The sequence below is a fragment of the Astatotilapia calliptera genome, chromosome 6 (assembly GCF_900246225.1).
Source record: "Astatotilapia calliptera chromosome 6, fAstCal1.2, whole genome shotgun sequence".
NCBI classification, from domain to species: domain Eukaryota; kingdom Metazoa; phylum Chordata; class Actinopteri; order Cichliformes; family Cichlidae; genus Astatotilapia; species Astatotilapia calliptera.
Window position 1 is genome coordinate 17,639,243 of NC_039307.1, and position 21,552 is coordinate 17,660,794.

At 40.0% G+C, this 21,552-nt stretch overlaps 1 protein-coding gene across 6 annotated transcripts in view; it reads left to right on the forward strand.

Moving 5' to 3' along the window:
- atf7ip (activating transcription factor 7 interacting protein) overlaps positions 1-20,741 on the forward strand; it is a 31,089-nt gene extending 10,348 nt beyond the window's left edge. The window contains exons 2-15 of one of the 6 annotated variants that reach the window (XM_026170715.1): positions 11,329-11,381; positions 12,279-12,794; positions 12,931-12,988; positions 13,172-13,381; positions 14,242-14,423; positions 14,655-14,792; positions 14,917-14,988; positions 15,080-15,150; positions 16,787-16,851; positions 18,384-19,064; positions 19,153-19,254; positions 19,342-19,419; positions 19,583-19,668; positions 19,932-20,741. In XM_026170715.1, coding sequence (XP_026026500.1) covers positions 12,285-12,794; positions 12,931-12,988; positions 13,172-13,381; positions 14,242-14,423; positions 14,655-14,792; positions 14,917-14,988; positions 15,080-15,150; positions 16,787-16,851; positions 18,384-19,064; positions 19,153-19,254; positions 19,342-19,419; positions 19,583-19,668; positions 19,932-20,393 — 2,715 coding nt within the window. In that variant the 5' untranslated portion in view covers positions 11,329-11,381; positions 12,279-12,284 and the 3' untranslated portion in view covers positions 20,394-20,741. The other 5 variants (XM_026170714.1, XM_026170709.1, XM_026170713.1 and 2 more) reach the window with 5 other exon arrangements.
- Positions 20,742-21,552: the final 811 nt, after the last annotated feature.

Genomic DNA, 21,552 nt, shown 5'->3' on the forward strand with positions numbered 1-21,552 from the left:
GCATCAGAGTATAATCATGATTAAAGCCTGGATAACCTTTTCCTTTTCCATCTGTTGATGCCTGAGAATTTCATCTTCAGTGAGTGAACATAAAGGTTGGTACATATGTCCGCATAACTCTCCATGTTGTGCAATTGTCCATGGACAAATTACATTACGATGCACCAACAACACATGGACTTGGCAGTGGACTTCAGGCTTGATTCCTGTTATACTTTAAAACATCCCTGAAAGTCAATAGATGACAGGTGTACAAACCAGCGTAATTCTGCAGCACTAGAAAATTAGCGACCGTGTTTCCTTTGTCAGAGTAACCAGGCCACTGCTGCAACGATTGCTAAGAGCATTAATCTGTTTTCTCCAGTCACAACAAATTTGCTGTCAAACGTGATTCTACTGCAGTATTGGTAACTGTGATGGAAGGCTCTTGGCCAAGGTGCTGTGAAAGATCACCATAGCCTTCCATGTCACTGAAGTTGTTGTGGGCTCTGTCAACCTAGTTAGTTATATTTCTCAGGAGGTGCATGTCAGGTTGTGTGCAAGGTTACAGTGTAGCATTAAAAGGAGTTTCTGGTTATGTTGTAACTTACAACGTAACTTCCTTCAGCTGATTCTGTTCCCAAGCGACCTAATGGTGTGTCCTTGGTCTATCTCAGGGACTTCTCGGAACACCTGAAAAACTTCATCTAGGATGTGTCAGAATAACCATCCAAGCCATCTCAATGGGCCCCTTTTGCATGGAGGAGTACTGTCCCTACCCTAAACCTCTCCTGAATGACTGAGCTCCTCATCCTGTCTCTAAAGCAGGAATTATACTCTCCTTGTCAGTGTGTCCGCTCCGATCTCAATTACATAAATTTTGAAGTCACATGTTTAGCATGAGGGTTTGTGTGCTTTCCTGTTTCACGTCCATGGAGAATTTACATTAAAATGCACCAACTACATATGCTCCTCAGGCAGCAGAATTCTAGCTGATGTCCAAGAAGCATAACAAGAATGACTTCTTGACTGTCAGGTCTCCAGCTGTCGATGTTCGCTTCTGCAACAGAGTAAAATCATGACTTAAGGGACAGGCCAGTCACCTGTTCAGCCTTGCAGGGTAACTTAAAAGCTATACGTGGGCCCATCACAGGAGGGAGCGTAGGGGTTTGGTGCTTTTTCAACTGGGAAGAGGTCTTGCCATTATAGTTTGAACATTTAATTATATGTGATATTTGATATGTGAATGTGAACTGGGTATGCTTGACCCAGCTAGGTTTGGTTCTAAATAAGAAGTAGAACTAGTGAAAGGGAAAATGTCTCCGCCTTTAATTTGGAGCACTTGGACTTTAACCACGTTCATAAAGGTGAGCTAGCCTTTACTACATTTACTAAATAGGCTAAGCCTAGGATTGTGCCATCGTCCATACATCATTTCAGTCAGTCCACTGAATCTGTATTGGTGTCTGCCAAGTGTCATCGAGTCTTCCAGCAAGAATCTGGAGCAAGGTAGGGTTGTTCCCAACTATTAATTTCTTATCAGTCAAGCTTTAGATTTAGATTAATCCAACAATTTAAACACGAGAAAACGCATTCTCTTGAAAGTTAGTTGCAAAAGCAGGATTAGCTCTCTTACCTTACAGTTACCATTGTAATACTCGGTGTGCTTGTGGGTTGCTTCATGCCACCCACAAAGTACCAATATTTCACAAATATATTTTTCAGAAGTAAAAGAGAGAAATATATGGGAAAAAGTACTAGTACTTTACAAATACTATTATTTTATTGTAGCCTAGCCAAATAGGAATACTTTGAGACATTGCTAACAAATACATTTGCTATAAATACTGTCAAATTATGAAGCTGGCTAATTTATGTTAACATGTCAACAAATGCAATTGAAATGACCATTTACTGCTGTGGGTCCAATGAATGTTAATTAGAATATGTCTTCTCCTTTTATACTTAAAAAGAGTCTTCTGTTTATACAAACCAGCAGGGAGGGGAGAAACAAATATAGTTCTTTTTAAAATAGAGTGGTATTAAACAGGCGTATGTGGGGAAAGGCTAGCTATATTAATTACAAAAGGCATTCTCAGGCAGTCAGCCATTTTGTGCTCTAGCATTCACTGCAGCCCATCAAAGGAATAGAGTGGGGGATGGAAAAGTGTCAAAGTTGCTAGCTTGTTGACTTGTCTAAATTATCGAGTCAGGAAATTTTAGCTGTGTCCTGCAAAGTTTTTCACAGAAAACAGTGTGTGAGTTCCATGGCCTCTTTATGCTTGAATGTCTGTTTTTAGACAGAGAGGAGGAAGCTGTTAATACTGGATTTGTGAGTCCTTAATTCTGGACTTTATTACCACGCAGCAAACTTCCGAGAAAACCCACTTTTAGACATAAACAAGGATGAGTTATTGCAGAACAGACAGAAGTAAAATTTGATCAAAAAGCTTAAGGAGAATGAACAGGTCTTTCAAAGCCAAGGGTAAAATATCTGCCTCCACAAGAGGACTAGAACACACAACAAATCTTTTCCTGTTCAGCATAGACTTATTTAGACCTGAATATGTAACTATAGAGTCTGAATCATTTAGGTAGGTTTGAAATTGTAATTTATCTTTATAGTTCCCTCCCTTTTTATGAGAACCCCCCTACTCCTGAAATGGTTTAGTCCATGCCTGGCTGTAAACCTCCAGAGAGCCGACTGCAGGTGTGGGGGAGGGGTTCGGTGCTCTGTTGTCAGGCTGTGGCTCTGACTTTGTGTGCTAGCTGTAGCTATTTCATACAATGTGACCTAAACTCAAATTATTCCACACAGCCTTCAGACTCTTGAAAAAATAAAATGGAGCAACTACATGCAGATGTTTTGGTTCTGCAGTTAACCAAAAGTGTGGGGTTATTGTTTTTGTTTATTTTTTGTTTATTTAATGCCTTAAAATTAACTTAAGGTCGACTTTATTTTGGTGGATGGTGTACTTCACTTTGTATTTGTAACCATCCATAGCATTTTTCTGTAGTCATTACACAAACCCCGCTCAGCTTGCCTGATTCACATGGATCTCCTGGTTCTCCCACCCCCACCCTTTCCCTAGTTTTCTTCCCTTTTTTCCTTTTACCCAGCTCTCGCTGGAGTCTAATTTGTCACAAGAAGGGGGGGGAGGCACAATCACGCGTACAATGTTTGAGAAATGGTAGGCAAAAAGTCAGTGCTTTTAAACGCAACAGTTAAAATCATGTCAAAAGAAATTTCCTTTCTTTTGACTACTTTTCAGAAATTGGTTTCTACAATACTACTACTACAATACTACTACAAGACTACTTTATTTATATTTTCTACTGTAATTTCCTTATTTTTTTACGTGTTGTTTTTATTACTATGCGCTTTGGGGTTTTCAGCTAAGGGAACAGTTAAAGGAACGTCACACACTGTCTTGATGGCAAATAGCTGGATATATGTAGATAAAGGAATCCCACTGGAGAGAGGAATGATCAAATATAGTGGCAATAGCTTGGTCCCCAAGTTGATCTGTCCACATGCCTGCTGAACAAAAGTGAAAACGAAATCCATAAGGAAAGCATAAAAACTGACTGTGGCAGGTGGCAGACTATACCTGATGGGCTGTGTTCAGTTTTATTGCTGTCGCTGAGTGAGTTCAAACTGCGACTGCATCCACTTATAGATGAATTATGAATTTGACAGCATATCGAGAATGTGTTCAAGGATAAAGTCTTGTAATTGCACCTGTTTCTCTGGAAAGTATCGTCAGTACCATCATGTGTACTTGAACACATTTTTTCCTTTTAACAGTTTTGGTATTGGACGTGCTCTTCCCTTCTAAAGTGTCCACGTTTGAATGTATCCATCTAAATGTTTTCTATACATCTCACCCTGTTCAAGGTCTTGGCAGACTGGAACCTCTCCTGGCATGCATACACTATCTCAGAGCAAACATCCGCGCACTTTTTCTCAAACCTCTGGGTGATTCAGATTTTCCAGTTCACCTGACTTTTCCATCCACTGTGGTTGGAAACTGGAGCTTCAGAGTCCTAGTATTATAATATTAAGAAAGCTTTGATTGAATTTGTGTACGAATATTTTAGATTGTGTGACAGCCATAGACCCAAGGTTGCTACCTGTTTAGGGGAATTTTGAAAGTTTTTTCCTGTGTTTAAGGATATAAAATCACTTCAGCTAACATTAAATGTTTTGGTCAGACTTTACCACATATGATTTTTTTTGTTATTGTTGTGGTTCCTACTAAACATGAGATCTTGTTGCCGGTGTAGCAGGCAGTAAGAGCTCAGTGTGCCTGCGCACAGCAGATCAGCGTGGCCATTTTAGGTTTCATTGAATCCAGATGCAGGAGGAGAGGGTGGGGGAAGGGAAGACTGCGCATTCTGCGCAGTAATGTAGGAATGCAGGCTCTGACCTCACTGGCTGACATCTATCTCTCCCCCCCCCACAGTATTTAGCCTTCATAAAAATGTCTAATATCAGATAGCAGTTAATTGCTTTTTCAGTGTATAGTTAATCAGAAAATAAAACCAACAACATCTTGAGTGTCTGACAGGCTTAGACAGCGAAGTCTCAGGTTTACTGGTTGAAGGACATACGGCAGTCTGAAAGAGAAAAGGCGTTATTTTATTACCCAGTTCTTCAGACTTATAAAATATTTAGCAATATTTGAGGTTGTCGAGATTTTCTTAATTCTTCAATCCTAGCTTAGGGTGGTAGTGAGCAAGTGAGCACAAGACTTCTGGTCTCTTGTAACAAAAATAAGCTAAACCAGGATTTACAGTAGATCACTAACATGCAGAGATAACACTCAGTCGTCAAATTTGCTGTTTCCTCAAGATCTACGTATGCATATCAAGATTTCTGCAGATACGCATTGCTTTCCCCCCTCCCCCCTTCTTTTTTTGTGGGTGGGGCTTGTTATGTGATCTGATCCAGCTTGTACTCTGCATGCTCCTCGCAGCAGCGCTGGTGGCCATTTTGTGTTTCTGTCATGGAAGAAAGGAGGGTTAGGCAAAGAGTGCACTGCAAGCTTTTATTGACTCTGGCAAGAGGGCTGTTGATGAAGACAGGTGCAGGTTGAATATGAATGACAATTTAAATAAAATTGTATTTCTATCCTACTTCATCTTATTTTGTCGTTTTTGTGTCAAATCAGGAAATTACCATAAATAGTTCTTTTTAATTTGATGAATCATTCAAAGCAAACCTAATTAGAAGAAGTGATTAAAAAAATGAACCATGTAGGCTTTTGATTTTATATTTTTAGGTGTGTGTTCTTTGTTCCTCTTGAGTAGAGGAACCACCCCCGCATAGGAATGGTTTAGTCTCATTTAACAGCAGCCCTCCCTGCTGAGGGAGAGGCTGGGCGGGTAGAGGCTGCTTATTGTGTCAGACTCTGCTCTCTTTTTTTTTTTTTTTTTTTTTTTTTTTTTCTTACTGGATGCAGCTAGCATGATACTTTGGGGCTAAGAAAGCACCATTTATTCTCAATAAAAGATATATACACACACTTTCTTTCCTTTTTTGCTGAGATAATCTTTTAACATTCAATAAAAACAATAGACTGTATACACAGTTTGGTACAAAATTGCTTAACTGGCTTGTTTGATATGTTTTAGGAAGACATTAAAGACGTTTCAGCGGGTCTAGAACATTCTAGCGGTAGTATTTTAGATAAAACCAAAAAAAACCTTCTGGTTTTCCCTTGGTAATTCTGAAAGTGCAGTATTACTTCAAAAAGAAATAAAGTAAAATTTTCTTTGTTTGAACGCCCCACCCCCACTTCCGCCCTACAGCAGAATGGTTCAGCCCATGAGCAAGAGGGAGAGGCTGTTCCAGAGAGAGCGCCTTTCTCTCTCTGTGTGTGTGTGTGTGTGTGTGTGTGTGTGTGTGTGTGTGTGTGTGTCTGTCTGTGTGAAAGAGACAGATGGAGAGAGGGGGAGGGTGGCTTCAGCTTGTTCTAGGTTGAGTGTCGAAAGTGTGCAATTTAGCGCTGGTTGTGCAGTGCTAGCTAAGCTGAGACTAAAGTGCACATTGTGCTGCTTTTTGTTGTGTTAGTGACTTTATTTGTTTTCTGTGTTGTTGCTTTTCATTTGGTTGTGTATATATAATGTAATGTCACTTCTTTTTTAACTTTTTTTTTTTTTACTGTTTGGTTTGTCTTTAGCACAGACTGCGTAGTAGCTTTAGAGGAAAAACATAGACTCCTCCCCTTTACCTTTGATCGTCCTCTGCTCAGTAATTTATCTGACCTTCAGTGGATGCCATATTTTCTAGAGTCATCCTGATAAAGGTGAACACATACAAAAAAATAATTTCTATCATTGTTTAGTATTGAGGCTTTTGTTAATTTTTTTTTTTTTAGAGATTTGGCGCATTGAGCTGTTTGGGTTTGTTTGGTCCACTCAGTTTGATTTTCAGTTTCAGCCTTAACAGTCTAAAGGTTTAGGTTTTTTTTTTTTTTCCAGTTCTGTTTTGAAAGTGTGAATACAGTGAATACTAAGCCAAAGGATGTCTGTGGAGATGGTGCAGGGCTCTAGGTTTTGAAATATTTCAACAAATTAAAAAAAATCAGTAAACCTTTTGGTGCCTCTACCTTTCATCGGATCTTAACACATCCTGCAAATGTATGGTCATCTTATCACTGAACAGAAAGGAAATGTGATCCTGATTAGCGTGTGCACACTGTCTACATTATACATGGTTTAAATTGTTTATATCTGAACAATATGAATTCATGTTTATTTAAGGTTTTTTGGAGGGTTTTTTTTTTTTTTTTTTGCATGTTTTGTCTTGAGGAAAACATTACAAAATTACTGCTTTCTGTGAGACCTATCCCTAAGGTACTAGTGCACCGCCTGTAAATACTTATGCGATGGAAAGAATTTAAAACAGCTATTGTTTCCCCCTCCCTGGTTTCTAATAAATTCAACATTTTGTGTGAAAGTGTGGCATTTAGCATGGCCAAGAAGAGTCCTGTGAGATTATGTTACAGTCTGACTCCGGTCCTCAGGAGTCATTAGAGAGCGTTGAAAACTGTGGCTAACACGGTGCTCAGCTCAAGAACAGCAAGTCCTCAGGTTATTGGAGTAAACCATGGCCGATCATATATGTATCCAGTTCAGATTAATTCTATCAAAGATTTAGCAGAGAGCCCAGAGGGAGCAGTAAAATTTTCCCTGAAAGGGCTTAATATTTTTAATTGCATAAAAACAGTGGATTGAAACAGTTTAATATTTTTAACACTGCAAGCACAGAACAGCATAAAATACTGTGCTTTCAAATAAACATAATGCCCTTAACCTTTTCATCATAAATGTCCTCTGCCGGTGATGTTTTTAATAAAAGGACAGATCCCCCCCCCCCTGCCCTTTGTTAAAATGGTTTGTCCCGTGCTGGCTGTAGATTTCCATACAGTGGACTAGTTTGTGCTAGAGTTGGGGGATGGGTGTTGCCATGCAACAGTCTGTGCAGGGTACTTTCCCTCTGTCTGTGCGCTGCTAGCTAGTGTTGTCACTTTGAATCACCTTGTTGTTGAATTGTGCTATACAAATAAACTTGCCTTGCCTTGCCTTGATAATCACTACACTACATTTAAAAATGATAAAAGGATTAAACTTGCATGTATTTATGGCAAGCTGTAAATAAATCTTGCTACTGTGACAGCAGGAAGGGAGGAAAAAAATTTAGCGGCTCATGTTATGCAACAAGACACGTTGCTGTGTCAGGAGTGCTCAACAGGCTTTTCATTTGAAAATGGTTTAATTAATAGCTAGTACAGACTTTATAAAGACTTTATATGACTGCAATGTGCTTGATGGACTGGTCCTAACTGAGCCCCTCCTCTCTTTTGTAGTCTGCTGTTGGCCTCTTACCCAGTGCCTGCTTCACAGTCAGTAGGCCCCAATCCTACATAACCTGCTTTTAAATTGTGGGTTTTTAAATTAGTTTTTAAAGTATTTCAACAGTTAGAGTCTCTCTGTTATTTAAGTTGACGTCTTTTTAAGAGATCTCAAGTTCTCCTAATGAGATTTTTTAACTTGAAGATCTAGAAGATCTTTTAACTATGTTTTATTTTAATAGAAAGAAAGATTTTTTACTTCACTCAAAAAGGTAGCATTTCGACAGTCTGTCATCATCCCCTCAAAATGTAAGTTGTAAATCTCAAATAACAATATACTGTAATAACACAGCTGCCCAACTGTGTTGTCTTAGTCCAAAGCGGGCTTTCTTGGCTTGAGTTGCTGATAAACACGTGTGTTTTCTTTGAACTCACTGGTTTATTTGTTCATGCTGACCCGTGGTACACTCACACACTGTTTCTAGTGTTTAATGGTGCACAGTGGACAAACAAACAAAGTAACGAGGGATTTAACATTAACTGAAATCTGTAGGTCAGCCAGAGATGTGACGATGAATAACTTCGCGCTTCGTCACAAACATGCTCGACAGCGTGTGTTGGTGGAAAGGCCAAGATGTTAAGCCAGGTTGTCTTATGTTGTCTTGAAAACTGATGATCAAGATGTCATTAAGTATGACCGTGTCTTCCATCTGTACCAGCGATGTTCTTCCATGTTCTGAAAGAGAAGGTTTTGATGTTGCATGTAACCACAAAGTATGAATGTCAAGTCTTGATTGTTTGCTTGGCTGCTAAAAGACTGAAGAAGGTTAGAGGTTTTCTTTCTGCAACACAAACTCCTCTCCAGTCTCTCAAAGCAAGTGACCTTGCTTCTGCTTTATTTGGAAGTAGTTATGCTTGTAGTCGAGATTGACAGAGTTTGTAATCGGCAGTTTAATGACCGCTTATCGGGGGCTGACACAGTGAGTTTCAAGGAATACTTCTAAAGGAATGAGCAGCTATTTTGTAACTTGGAGTAAAGATTTGTTTAAGTCCAAGGATGGAGTCTGAATATCTCTCCATGGCTCTTTCCTTTGATGCACCCTCTGTAGCTTCAAATAAATGAAGCAGTTGCTGTTCATATTTAGTAAGCTGTTAGTCATAGCCTGGCTTAGAAAACATTGCAAAAATAAAACGCAAGTGTTAAATTAAAAAGTGCATCTGTGCATAGTAAGATCCTTGAACTCGGTTTAATCACATAGTTGTGTCTTTAAGGACACAGAAACAGTGGGTGTCTGCTGTTTCAGTAGTCAGTGGATTCTCTCTTGGGAAACATTCACAACTTGTATGAATCGTCATTTAGTGATTTGAATTCCAATCTATAAACCTTCATGTGTTGGCTTTCCTATGGGTTTCTGTTGTGTGAAGTTTGATTAACGTTGTGCTGTTTCTGCTGATTTAGGATAAATAATTTTTTTAAAAATAGTGTTTACCTTTTTTGGCCTAATTTGGAGTGAAGATTAAATGCCACACCCTGATGCTACTCATACATGTTATGACTGCTTTCTGCACTTTACAGGGGCAAGATGACTAGTTCTCGTAGCTGCAAGCAACTATTAAAAATCTATGCACTGAGCGTTTATACACAGAACTGCGCTTTTTTACAGTCTGTGTACATTTTTAAAGACCATAACAATGATTAATAATAAAACCTGACAAAATCGACTCAATACTTTTTCTGCTTGTTTTATAGCAATAAAAAGGTTGGATTTAAAGATCACTTTAATAATATTATCAGCAAATAACTGAGATTATGTTTGGCTTAATTAGCACTTTCTTTAAATGTTCTACAATTTGTTCACAATGTGACAGCTTGCCGAAGTGTCAGGCTGAATAGAAAACTCTTGCTAAGCAGAGTTGTGCTGCAACCTGATACACCTGAATGAGAATCCTTCTCAGCTAGCTACTGAGAGCTCGGGCTGACATTAAACAACAGATCCAGCGGCCATTTTGAGTTCCTGCACTAAATCCAGGAGCAGTAAATGAGGCCGTGGGACGGGGGAGGGGGATAGTCGGCTCTGCGCAGTGTGCAGTAACACTGGAATGTGAAGCAAACCAATAATTGTTCTTGCAGTTTTCACTGCTCCACATATTTGTGAACGCTTTTTTAGGAGTTTTTTTTTCTGATTCTTCTTGTTTTTCAGGTCAGATCTTTTTTAGGCAATTGTATTGAAATGCTGCCTTACTTATTTTTAGAACAATAGGAAGGAAAACAGCAAGAAACATGCATGCTCATGTAAAAACAGAGTAGGGAAGGCCTAACATATTGAACGTGTGTACAAACATCTCACTGTGCTGCTCAGCATTAAAGCTGGAGCTATACGCTCAGTCCACATTAGTCTTTGTGTTTTTCCATATACATGTGGCAGCCTGCTAAGCTTCAACATACACAAGGCTAAATGAGAGATTTTTGCAAGTTGAGGCTGTTTTCCCTCGGTTCTCTCTGCACCATGTGAGTACTGCAGTAGCAGTAAAGCTAACCAAGTTTACAGTGTGAAACTGACACGGCTTACTGCTCATTCCTGGTCGGAGTTTAAAGGTTTCTCATGTAGTAACCACTTTTTATGTTGTGTTTTTGCACTGAAACCAGTATAAAGACATGGCTGTTTGAGGTTCCTACCATCTGAATGTCTGTTTTTGCTTTTTACCACTAGAAGCGACAGTCTGATCTTAGCAGCTGGGGGAAAAATAAGACCAAAAATATAACAAAACTGTCAGTGACTGCATGTTTTTGTTTTTTTCTTCTTACCTGTACATAATTATGTTTTGTTTTTTGGGTTTTTTTTAAGTTCAACCTTTCTGCAGTAAAACATCTTTTTCTGTCCATCATTCTGGCAAACCACTTTCCTGTTTTGCGTCCTTTTGTGTTAACCTTTTGTGTGTTTGTCACCACTTTGGCGACCTTCACCAGTTTGTCACCACTCTATTGGTGTTCTTCTTAAGCCTCTTGCTTGCAGATAACTGAATAATCGCCCAAAATATAATTGTGATATTACGTTATTGTGTTTACCTTTGAGTAATTTTTGCCTTGTGAGTTACTGAATTTTGAAAAAAAAATAGTTTCGAGTTTTGTCACGTCATAAATACTATTCCTAAAAAATTCCAAATTAAGGCAATTTCATTTGCTTTACCAGCACGAGTAAGCGAAAGCTGGTCACGACCGATAATTTTACACTGCAGAAACAAATGTAAGGAAGAAGCATCAGTCTTATCAAAATCCGGGATTTAGTGTCCTTAGTCTACTTTACTGTATGCTATTTTAAATCTGGATATAAATAAGTATGTTAAAAAATACAGTAATTGACATAATTGCACTTTTAGTTGATGCAATTCATATTGACCTGGAAAAATATATCACTTTGAAGCCAAAGAGACAGTTAGAGCTCAAGTTACTAAGACATTTGCTAACAAATTATTCTCATTTGTCCTTCAGGTTGTCGACAAGTCCTGTATTAAGTCCATTGTCAGGAACCCTTTGGCTTGAAGGTGAGTTCTAAATACTTTTTCTATGCTACTTAATATTATAACACATGAGTGTAAAAGAAGAAAATTACTGCAAGTAAAGTATCTCCTGCACACAGCTCAGGTTCATTTTTACTTCTGACACCCATAAAATGAAGGTAAAATCAACACATGCTTCCACGCATATAAAATAAGTAGACATGAAATGAATCCTTGTAGAATGTGACAACTAGCCTTAACAGTAAATTGTGCACAACAATCACAACTATACGGAAAGTCCTTCATGTTTTGCATAACCCTTTTGCTGCTGCCAGCACAGCCTGAATGGGTCCGTTCTGATTTGCTGACGAGGGAACCAATAGGAGGATGGGGGGATGGGAGGAAGGTTGAGCTGCTGCTGTTGTTAACTCGTGCCACTTCTGTTCTCAGGATTGGGGCTTAGGTAAACATGAAATCCGTAGTTTTTCAGAAAAGTGAGGTAGAGGGGATTTGCAGAAGCAAGTTTAGCTTTTCTGACTACCATGAAAAAAGGTTTCCTGGCTTACTGAGCTGCTTGTTGACTTAAGTCACTGTAGGACAGATGAAGCAATGTGTAATCAGATGGATGAGTGTGATTTGGCTTGGATGCTGAGTTAAATTTGTAGTAAAGGAACGGGCTGCTAAGGAACCATCAGTTTGGTGCAGAGACAGCTGTGACAGAAGAACCTTCCAGAAAGAAAAAGCTAATGCCAAAGAGCTCTGCAGTGTCCTCTAGTGTTTTCTCGGAAACGGTGCACCCAATACTGTGCAATGCGTAAAGATCAGAATCAGGAAAGGTTAATTAGCGGAAGACACTGTGCCATTAACTTTTACAGCTCTGGGTGTTGTCTGTTCTCATTAATCCCTTCTGAATGCATGTTATCTATTATCTCTACTCCACAGGCAAAGATGGAAGTTATTGTGACAGAAGAGAAGAAGAAGATTTTCCGCGCCAGGAAAACCATGAAGATCAGTGATAGACATCAGCTGGAGAACCTGCACAGCACTTTGCTCACTGTGGGTACAAGTTTGTCCAACCCATCTCCACCACCTCTGATGAATGGAACACATAAAGAGGACGGACAAAAAGTGGGCGACAAAGAGCAAAACAACATCCTGGACTTGAACACTCCCCAGACTACACCACCCGTCTCTCCGACCGCTCTGAGCTCTCCCACACCGTCCCTGTCCCTAAATTTGTCTCCTTCCCCTCCCTCTTCAAGTCCAAAAGGACTCGAAGAAATGACTGCTCCGAGATCACCAGTGGATCCTCTAAATTTTGAACTGAAAAAGGTAGAAGAAGATGAGAAGAAAGATGGCACACCATCATCATCAAGTGAACCTGTCACAGCTAGAACAGACTGCAAGGGACAACAGGAAAAAGACACTGAGGTGATCCCAGCTGAGGAAAAGAAGAAGGTAAATGCATGGAAACATGAACAAAACTGTCAGATACCTTTATATTTATTTTAAAAAATTAGTTTATACTGTAGTTCGTATTGAAAGTGGAGAGCCCGAAAAACGTTTAATTGGTTATCATTTTTAATTTTCTCAGGAGGACCACACTGTAGAAGAGGACCCAGCTGTAGATTTGGCAGTGGACCCACTGAAAGGTTTGGATACACCTGTGCCACCTGCAGTATCTGACTTCACAGAACCAATGGAAACAGATAGTGACACTACAAAGGAAATGGACACTGAGGCTTCCACAGCCAAAGTACCAGATGAAAAGCCTTCTTCTCCTAAATGTACCACTTCCGATTCTTCCTCATCTTCTTGCTCTATACCCAATCCAGCTTCTTCTTGTGCGGACCAAAAACAATCAGTGGAAATCAAAGATGACATAAAAGAAGAAGAGACTGACAAAGCGGATGTGAAGAAAGGCTTGACGTGTGAGGAAAAGATGGAGGTGGGCTCTGTAAAAGTGGAGCCCAAAAAGGAAAAAACTAATGTGGGACAAGCCTCAAAGCCATCTCGACCATCGTCCACTCCACCATCTGATACAGGTATGAGATGGTGGATGTTGCAACGCAAAAAGCAATTATATACTACATGACATGTGAATAGGATAATGTAACACTGTACTCAAAACATAAATGATTTGATAAGATTTCAAGTCAGAATGCAGAATCCTTGCATACTTTACCATGGGATAAATCGGCTTCCTCTGATCCTGAAGGGAAAAGTTGGGTGGTTTCTTTTTCGGAAAATTGTCACAGGAAATTTATCATTTGAGGATTTTACTGCAATAAATTTCCTGGATGATATTGCAGTTTGATACGTGGAACTCTTTCGCAGTTCTTGGAGTTGGAGGAAGTTGTGCCTTTTTTCTGTGTGACTGCAGGAGTAGGAAAAGATTGCAGTTAGTACTCTATATTTGGTGTTGTTTTTACTTGAGGGTAGGGACTCATCCAGCACAAGAGGACCCTTTGTAAGTTTACAGGGATTCGTTTAGACTTCAGTTCATATGCTGATTGGTCAAACAAACAGAAGAAGAAAAAAACACCAGGTGTAAACACTGGAAAAATGTTAACCATGTAAACAACGGCTCTTATTGCTAGCTTGTAAAAACGGCGTCACAGAGTAAGGAACCACTGGTAAAGTCCATATGAATATGGACTCAGTTTATATTAGGACATGCCTTTGATTCAATTACTAACTAACCTCTGATCAGCTTTTACATAACTTCAGCGTTCATAATGGCAGTATCAATAGAAACAGAAAATAAAGCCTTCAGAGGTATGCAGTTCTTTTTGAGGGCCCCGGGTCACTGAAAGGGAGACCCAACAAATGTTCTTATTGAAAGTAACTGTTACTGGTTCTGTGTTAAGTTTAAATATTTTGGTGTTTGTCTTTGTTTGCTAAGCAGTGAAAGAGGAGAGGAGCTCAACCTCGGGACTGAAACGCACTTTATCGGAGGGCTCTGAAAAAGATGGGCAAACTGTAAAAATAGAGGGTAAGAGGCCCAAGATGGACCGTGAGGAGTTGGAGGCCCAACTGGAACTTAAAATTACTACAAAAGCTGGCAGTCATCATAAACTCGGGAAGGTTTGTATTCGAGTATTCAGATATGCTTTTACTCTAATAGCTTTTAAACACTGGTTGCATTAAATCCATTCACACATACAGCATAATTGATGCCGACTTCATTTTTTTCACAGTGCTCTGTGGCCTTAATTATAATAATTTTGACTGATATAGCTGAGCTTGGATAAATATAAGTTTCTCTTCACCAATTTTCCTAACATTTCATCCCTTTCACCTCATTCTTCTTCGCAGATTGTGCAGCAGTTAGTGGAGGAGCGATTGAAGGTGTTGGAGCTCACCATTTTCGACAAACATTTCCAAGAGCTGAAGGACAGAGTAGACAAAATTGACTGCGTCACTAAACACCAAGCTGCCATTAACACACTCCAAGTGAGTGCAGGTTAACTTTTTATGTGAAATTAAATTTGTCCCATAAGGAGAACATGTTGGGCATTGGAAGATGCTCTGCTTCCATTTGACAAGTATCTAAAGTCTACTTGGTGTTTCTCTTCAGGCCAAGATTGCCCGACTATCAAAAAAGTTTGGAGAGGCTAATCAGGTATCGGAGAATAAAAGGAAACAGGAGGTAAGATGTTTTTTTTTGTAACTTGTTAAAATGTTTCCATTTGGCATGCAGGTGATGAAAAATGTTGAAACTTCTTATTTGTTTTCTACAGGCACTTGCTGCTGTTGCTGCTGCTACTGCTGCCAAAACGGCAGCGGTTACGAATAACCCTCAAGCTCAGCGGTAAGTGTTCAGGACTCATTTTCAGTCTAGATCCCTGTCAGCTATGCTTTGTATGTTGTCATGTATTTGAGAGGCAAATCTCCATGGCTTTTTTAAAAGACATTTTAGTCCCTTCAGTGGAAGTTAACACCTTTTGACAGTCCACTTGTCAGTCTGATTTTGAGGTTTCAAAACTGACAGCATCAGTGTATTTAAACATGTAATCTTTGAATCATACAGCAGTTTGTGCATGATGATATTTTGTGTGAATATAATTTTGCTTTTGTATGAACGTGACAATACCGGACTAAAGCAAGTACTTACTACACACGAAACCGTTACACTGTGAATAGTTGACATTGTCCCGGGTTGCTAAGTGTAATCACTAGATTACAAACAAATGGACAGAATATCAATCTTTACGTCCTCTAAATCCATACTTTTTTGGAAACAAGAATCCATGTCCCTTGTTCGGTTTGTCAGGACCATCTTTTTGAAAGTCTTAATTTCGCTCCAAATATTTCTAAAGACTTGTTTGGAATAAACAAACACATGCCCCAGTGTGTGTTTTGCACCTGCAAAGTAACCCCACATGGGTCCAGGTCCTGAGTCTTGTGACGTTCTACAATATGAAGCCTGAGCGTTTCTTCAGGCAGTGCAGAGTGTAGTTAAAACTGCACCTCTCCTCCCAACAGCGTGCTCCGTCGACAGACAATAGAGCCGCAGCCTGAGGTGCCCAGAGAGGGATTGGTGCCCTCTGTTGATAAGACTCCGGCACTGTCTGTCAAGATGGAGGGAGAAGACGAGGAAATGGAGGAGGAAGAGGAAGCAGATATGTCCCGCCATGTTGCCATGGCGAGAAAGCTGGCAGAGTACAATGAAGGGAAATGCAGAGCAGACATTAAACTCCGCACGATTCCCTCGCACTTGGAAAACGTGCTCTACCACAACTGCAAGAGAAGCTCAGGGAACCCAAGACCTGACCGCTACGCCTCGTACATTTTCCGCTACTTAGTGCCATACGATGTCTACTGTGACTGGGTCGCAAAGGTCAACTACGTTGGATTATTGGGCAAAGAGGCCTTGCCCGTAAACTTGAGGAGGGCGATGAGGATGTACATTGAGCGTCGATTTCCTGTGCTGTCTTGTGAGAAGTGGAGAGAAATTCGAGACGTTATCAATGAAATACTGCGAGTAAAGAGAAGGCCGGAGTTTTTTCGAGAGTACGAGGAAAGAACTGGCATGTCGTTTTGACGCTTGAACGCCACAGGAACTGAAGCATACTGGGACAATTGTCATTATTCGTGGTAGAACATATATAAACATTTTGTCAAAATATCACCCTCCAGTCACTTAGATCTTTGTAGGTGTTCTTAAAAATGATCATGTTGAAAAGGATATTAATCTCTGCTGACAGACTTTGTGAAGTTGGCACCATGCTTGAAGAGAGCGAACTGCAGTTAAATACCGATGAATGATTTTGTGAAAACTCGGACACACGCTTTAAGTTTGATTCTCGTTCCTACCACAAAGATGACTGTGTTACATGGAATAAATCTAAATGTCAACACCTTACCTCATTCACTCTTCATCCTGTAAAGGACATAAGCAACTTCAAGTGTCAACAACTCTAAGTATCAGCAATCTTTCTAAACAGGCCAGGCTGGACTTCCATGGAGGTAAAGCAGACATCCACAACTGTTTCTTCATCCAGCACAGCGGGTGAGTAACAAAGATCTGTCTTTAATTTTTTTTATGGTAAATGTTGTGTACGTTTTGTTTGTTTGTTCTTTGACAGAATTAATGGCTTCTTGTGGGAGTTTTGAAACTTTAGCTTTTTTCTTCATGTGGGTTTGCATGTTGTTCGTTCTTTGTGTGTACTTGAAGCCTGACCAGTGTTGGATATTTGGGACCTATTCCCAGGTTTTAGGTAGTACAAATTCAGGTATTGGTGTATTGGCTAAACAATAAATGAAAATGGGATCCAGTGCAAGCTGTGACAGATAAAGCTAGGATTTGACACAACAATGCAGTCATTTCAGAACAGTTTAGAGTGATCTTCAAATAATAGACAAAGTATACTATATCCCTAATGCATACTTACACAGTTAAACAAATGGCACATTAGACTTGTCCTTATCTATTTATTTTCTAGCAACAGAAAGTTGCTTTTGTCTGCTTCGTTATTTATGAGCGGTTTCCACAGCAGAGATCCCTGCATGTTTGATTTGGCAGATTTCTTTATGGCAGATCTGATAGTTTACTTCACAAACCTAACTGTTGTGTTATTTTGAAGACATGGCTCAACTTTGCACCATAGTTTGCTCAGTTCTGATGCATACTCTGCTGCATGTGCTGCAAATAGTGGTGAGACTTTTGTAAACAGCAGAGTCAAAGCCTCTTTTTTTATTCTTTATTTTTTGTTTTTTTCTTCAGGAAAGTGTTATAGTTATTATAGTTCTGTATTTTCTAATTAGTTTTTATTTTTCTTTCATTTTAACCTTTTGTTTAAAATTCCGTCTAGTTAGTTTGTTTTAGTATTTATTTGTTTTACACTTAGTTTGGATCTTTATAATTATTTATGTCCGAGACAAGATTTAAGAAAATCAGTACAGCAGTTAGAATCAAAAAACACTGAACTTTCTGAAAATGGATACAATTTTTACCAAACATTATAAGTACTAAACTTTCTCCTACACTCTTTATTTTATTTTGATTAGTTTTCACAATTTTTTTTGGAGAAGTCTTGTTTTTATTTAGTTTTCACAATACACCGAAACCTTCAGAAATAAGAAAACAGTCGACTTCTTAGTAAGTGTTTACAATGTAGCCAATTATATATAGGAAAAAAATATTGCCTAGTTTTAATTTTCAGCAATGTTAATTGAGTTGGTTACAGAAACACCGCGAAAGTGAGCGTATCAAACTTCTGGCTGCTCTTTAATGTTTATTCCTGTTAAGAAGCCATGTTTGTAATTGGAAGTTTATTGACCATGACAGAATTACAGAAAATAGGTCATCTTACCTTTCATGTTTTCCAGGAGCAGTGTGGAAAAGTGTCATTGAATTTGTCTGCATGTTGTATTTTTGCATAGATGTCTCAAAATCTTTTGTCCATGTCATGCTGGGATGGGTTTTTAACTGCCATCACCTTTACTAGCAATTAACAAATGATTGACAGTCTTTTGAGCAAAAGTGTACCCTGTGCAGATATTTTCAAGTCTCTTCTAACAAGTCTCTTCCCCCCCCCCCAGTAGTTCCAGTTCCTACCGCAACCCCTGTCGCAGCTTCAGCCCCTGCTGCAGCTTCAGCTCCAACTCCCACCTCCACTTCAACTGCCATGGTTCAGCAGACCCCTATCCTCCAGCTGATCACTTCCAACTCTAATCCCACCTCCACCTTGGCCACTGGCAGTACCACCCAGAGTCAAACGGGCACCCTCCTCTTGAAGACTGCCTCTGGGAGTAGCATGATGGCTACAGGCCAGCCGCTTCTCATCCAGTTGCCTTTATCAGTGAACGGCCAGGCAGGGACACTGGTCAACATCCCCGTCTCGTCTTTGTCTGCAGCCAGCTCACTGAACAAGTCCAAAACCACTGCTTCTACCGCCACGTTTATACTCAAGCCTGCACCTGTCACGACCACAGCCACAGCCTCGGCACCAGCCGTGGCCACTGTCCCAGCCCTCCATGGCTCCAGTGCCCAGATGTCCTCTGGCCAGATCTCTCTTGCTCGTGCTGTGTATCAAGGCGGTGCAAGTGGAATAACTACACCCCATGCTGGGGTATCTGTGACCACGGCCAGGACACCAGCTCAGTCTGTCTCTGTAGTCGGGGCCATGTCTTCAGTCTCTTCACCTACAACATCTGGGCCAGCAGCAACCGGATCCACTGCTCCGGGACCTCCACAGGGGATGTCTTTGACATCAAAGACAGGTGAGGATGACTGAAGAGCACGGAGGTGCTGCTGACATTTCATTTTCCTTAACTTGGTACTAAATTTAGATTGTTTTGTATTTCTCAGACAACCAAGTTACAGTAACCGCTGCATCTAAAGCAGCTGCACCAGCGGCACGACCCAAAGGCTCCGTAATTGACCTCACCGAGGACGATGATGATGTCCAAGGTTAGAGTTGGCGAACTTTTTGTTTTGTTTTTACTTCCCCTAATATATGTTATTAAGGCTAATTATGTTATGTTTTATGGTTTTCAGTGACTGGAGTGAAGAATGCTACTGTTACAACTCCCTCACCGAGCCCACGCACTAACCCAGTCATCAGCATCCACAACAGTAAGAGCACCAAATTACACTAAACAAATTTTATCACTCTGGCAAATTATAAAGTATCTAGTAATTTAGGCAGATGCCTATGCATATGTATCCTGTGCTTTAATTCTAACTTATACATATAATCTGAGTTTCTTGTTTTGTTTGCTTTTGTTTTTGTTTTCAGATACAGGAGCAAGAGCATCCCCTCTAAGCAATCAGAACAGTTCTGGCAATCCTCAGTTGACAGTACATCACCGCCCCCCAGTGGTGGTGAGCTTTTAGAACTGGATTCTAAATATTTCTCACACAGGCACTTCACTACTTTTCTGTTCTGTAACTTCAATGTTTAAGTCTTGGTGAATTGTTATTTTAACATGATTTGCTGATGGTTGGTTTCTAAAGCTATTATTAGATTTTTCTCTGTTGAAAACTACAGCTATTAGCTGTTTTGGGAGTTATCCAAGCACGAATGATCCTTTTGCCACAACTAAAAGGAAAGAACAAGCTGTGACACCAGATTTCTTTTTTTGCAGGATACTCCATTAAAATCCCGCAGTGTAACCACTACTACTACACCAACTCGAGGCTCCAGCATGGCGCTTCCACCGCTCCCTCCTGCACCCGCACCATCACGCTTACCCCCAGAGGCTGAACGGACCTCACCTCCTCAACAACCTCAGCTAAAGCTGGTGCAGAGTCAGACTGGTATAGTGCTCTCCTGGTGTGTTGGAGAAGTTGATCGGACCTGCGCAGCTGTAGAAAGCTATCACCTTTATGCCTTTCATCAAGATAACTCTAACAGCAATGCATCTCAGCAGCACTGGAAGAAAATTGGGGAGGTGAAGGCCCTTCCACTGCCTATGGCCTGTACGCTGACCCAGTTCCAGTCTGGCTCCACGTATCACTTTGCTGTTCGAGCCAAAGATGTATATGGGCGCTTTGGCTCTTTCTGCGAACCTCAGTGCACAAATGTCATCAGTTCCAGCTCTAGTTGAACCGTTACAGAAAAGACATAGCGTTTTGCCTTTGATAGTTTATGACTTTTCACCTGTTTTGTGTTAGGAACTGAAATATTGTACGCTGGACAAAAACAAACACCTGTAAATGTCTTCCCACATAACAACTGGGCAACAAACTGACTTGGAGAGTTCAAGTGGCAAACGGTTGGTTTTGTCTGACTCATCATATGTAATGTGTTTTTTGTGACTTAAGCTGTTGTGTATATAAGTTGAAAAAGTTTGCCCCTCCTGCCAGATCAGGTATTTGTGTTGTTCGCTCCTGATCTTCAGACCCAGATCTTTTTTTTTTCTTTTTTTTTTCTTCCTCTTTTACTTGACAGGATTTTTTTTTTTCCATGTAAACTAAATTGCACAGAAATGTATAAATGTGTGGTAGAAACAGAATGATAACTTTTGTAAGTTTTGTCTGGCAACCAGACTTTCACAAGCATAATAAAGAGGTTTTATTAAAGTTAGCGACAGGTTAAATATTCTGTATTTAATGCCATAGCACTCCTCTGCAGTTAGACTTTAGTCACCTAGGCCTAGAGAGCCTGGATGACTCCTTTGTAGTTCCCATAGGATTGGCAAGTTGTTCATAGAGGTTTGTGGGTGATGCTATGTGAAATCTGTTTCAAAGAGTGCTGCATCCACAACGTTCTTGTGATTGCCCAATTGGTGCAGACAAATCGTCACCGACACAGTGGCGACTGCCAGCAACCACTCACCAGCTGGTTGTGGGATACATACTTTTCCTAAACAACCTGGGGTTGCCAGTGGATCACTGACTGATCCCTAGGCCTATGTGAATGAGGCTTCAGCAATCGATGTCAAAGCATATATATATATATATATATATATATATATATATATATATATATATATATATATATATATATATATATATATATATATATATATATATATATATAAAAAACACCCAGCACGCCCCTGCGGCCGGTTTTATCCTTCAAGCTCGGGTCCTCTACCAGAGGCCTGGGAGCTTGAAGGATATATATATATATATATAAATTTTTTTTATTTTATTCTTTTTTTAACCTCATTACCAGTGGTTGCCGGATGATTACAGAGTGGACATTAAGCCTGTGTGGCTCGGACCATACAGAAACCACAAAGCAGAAAACCAATGCCTAAC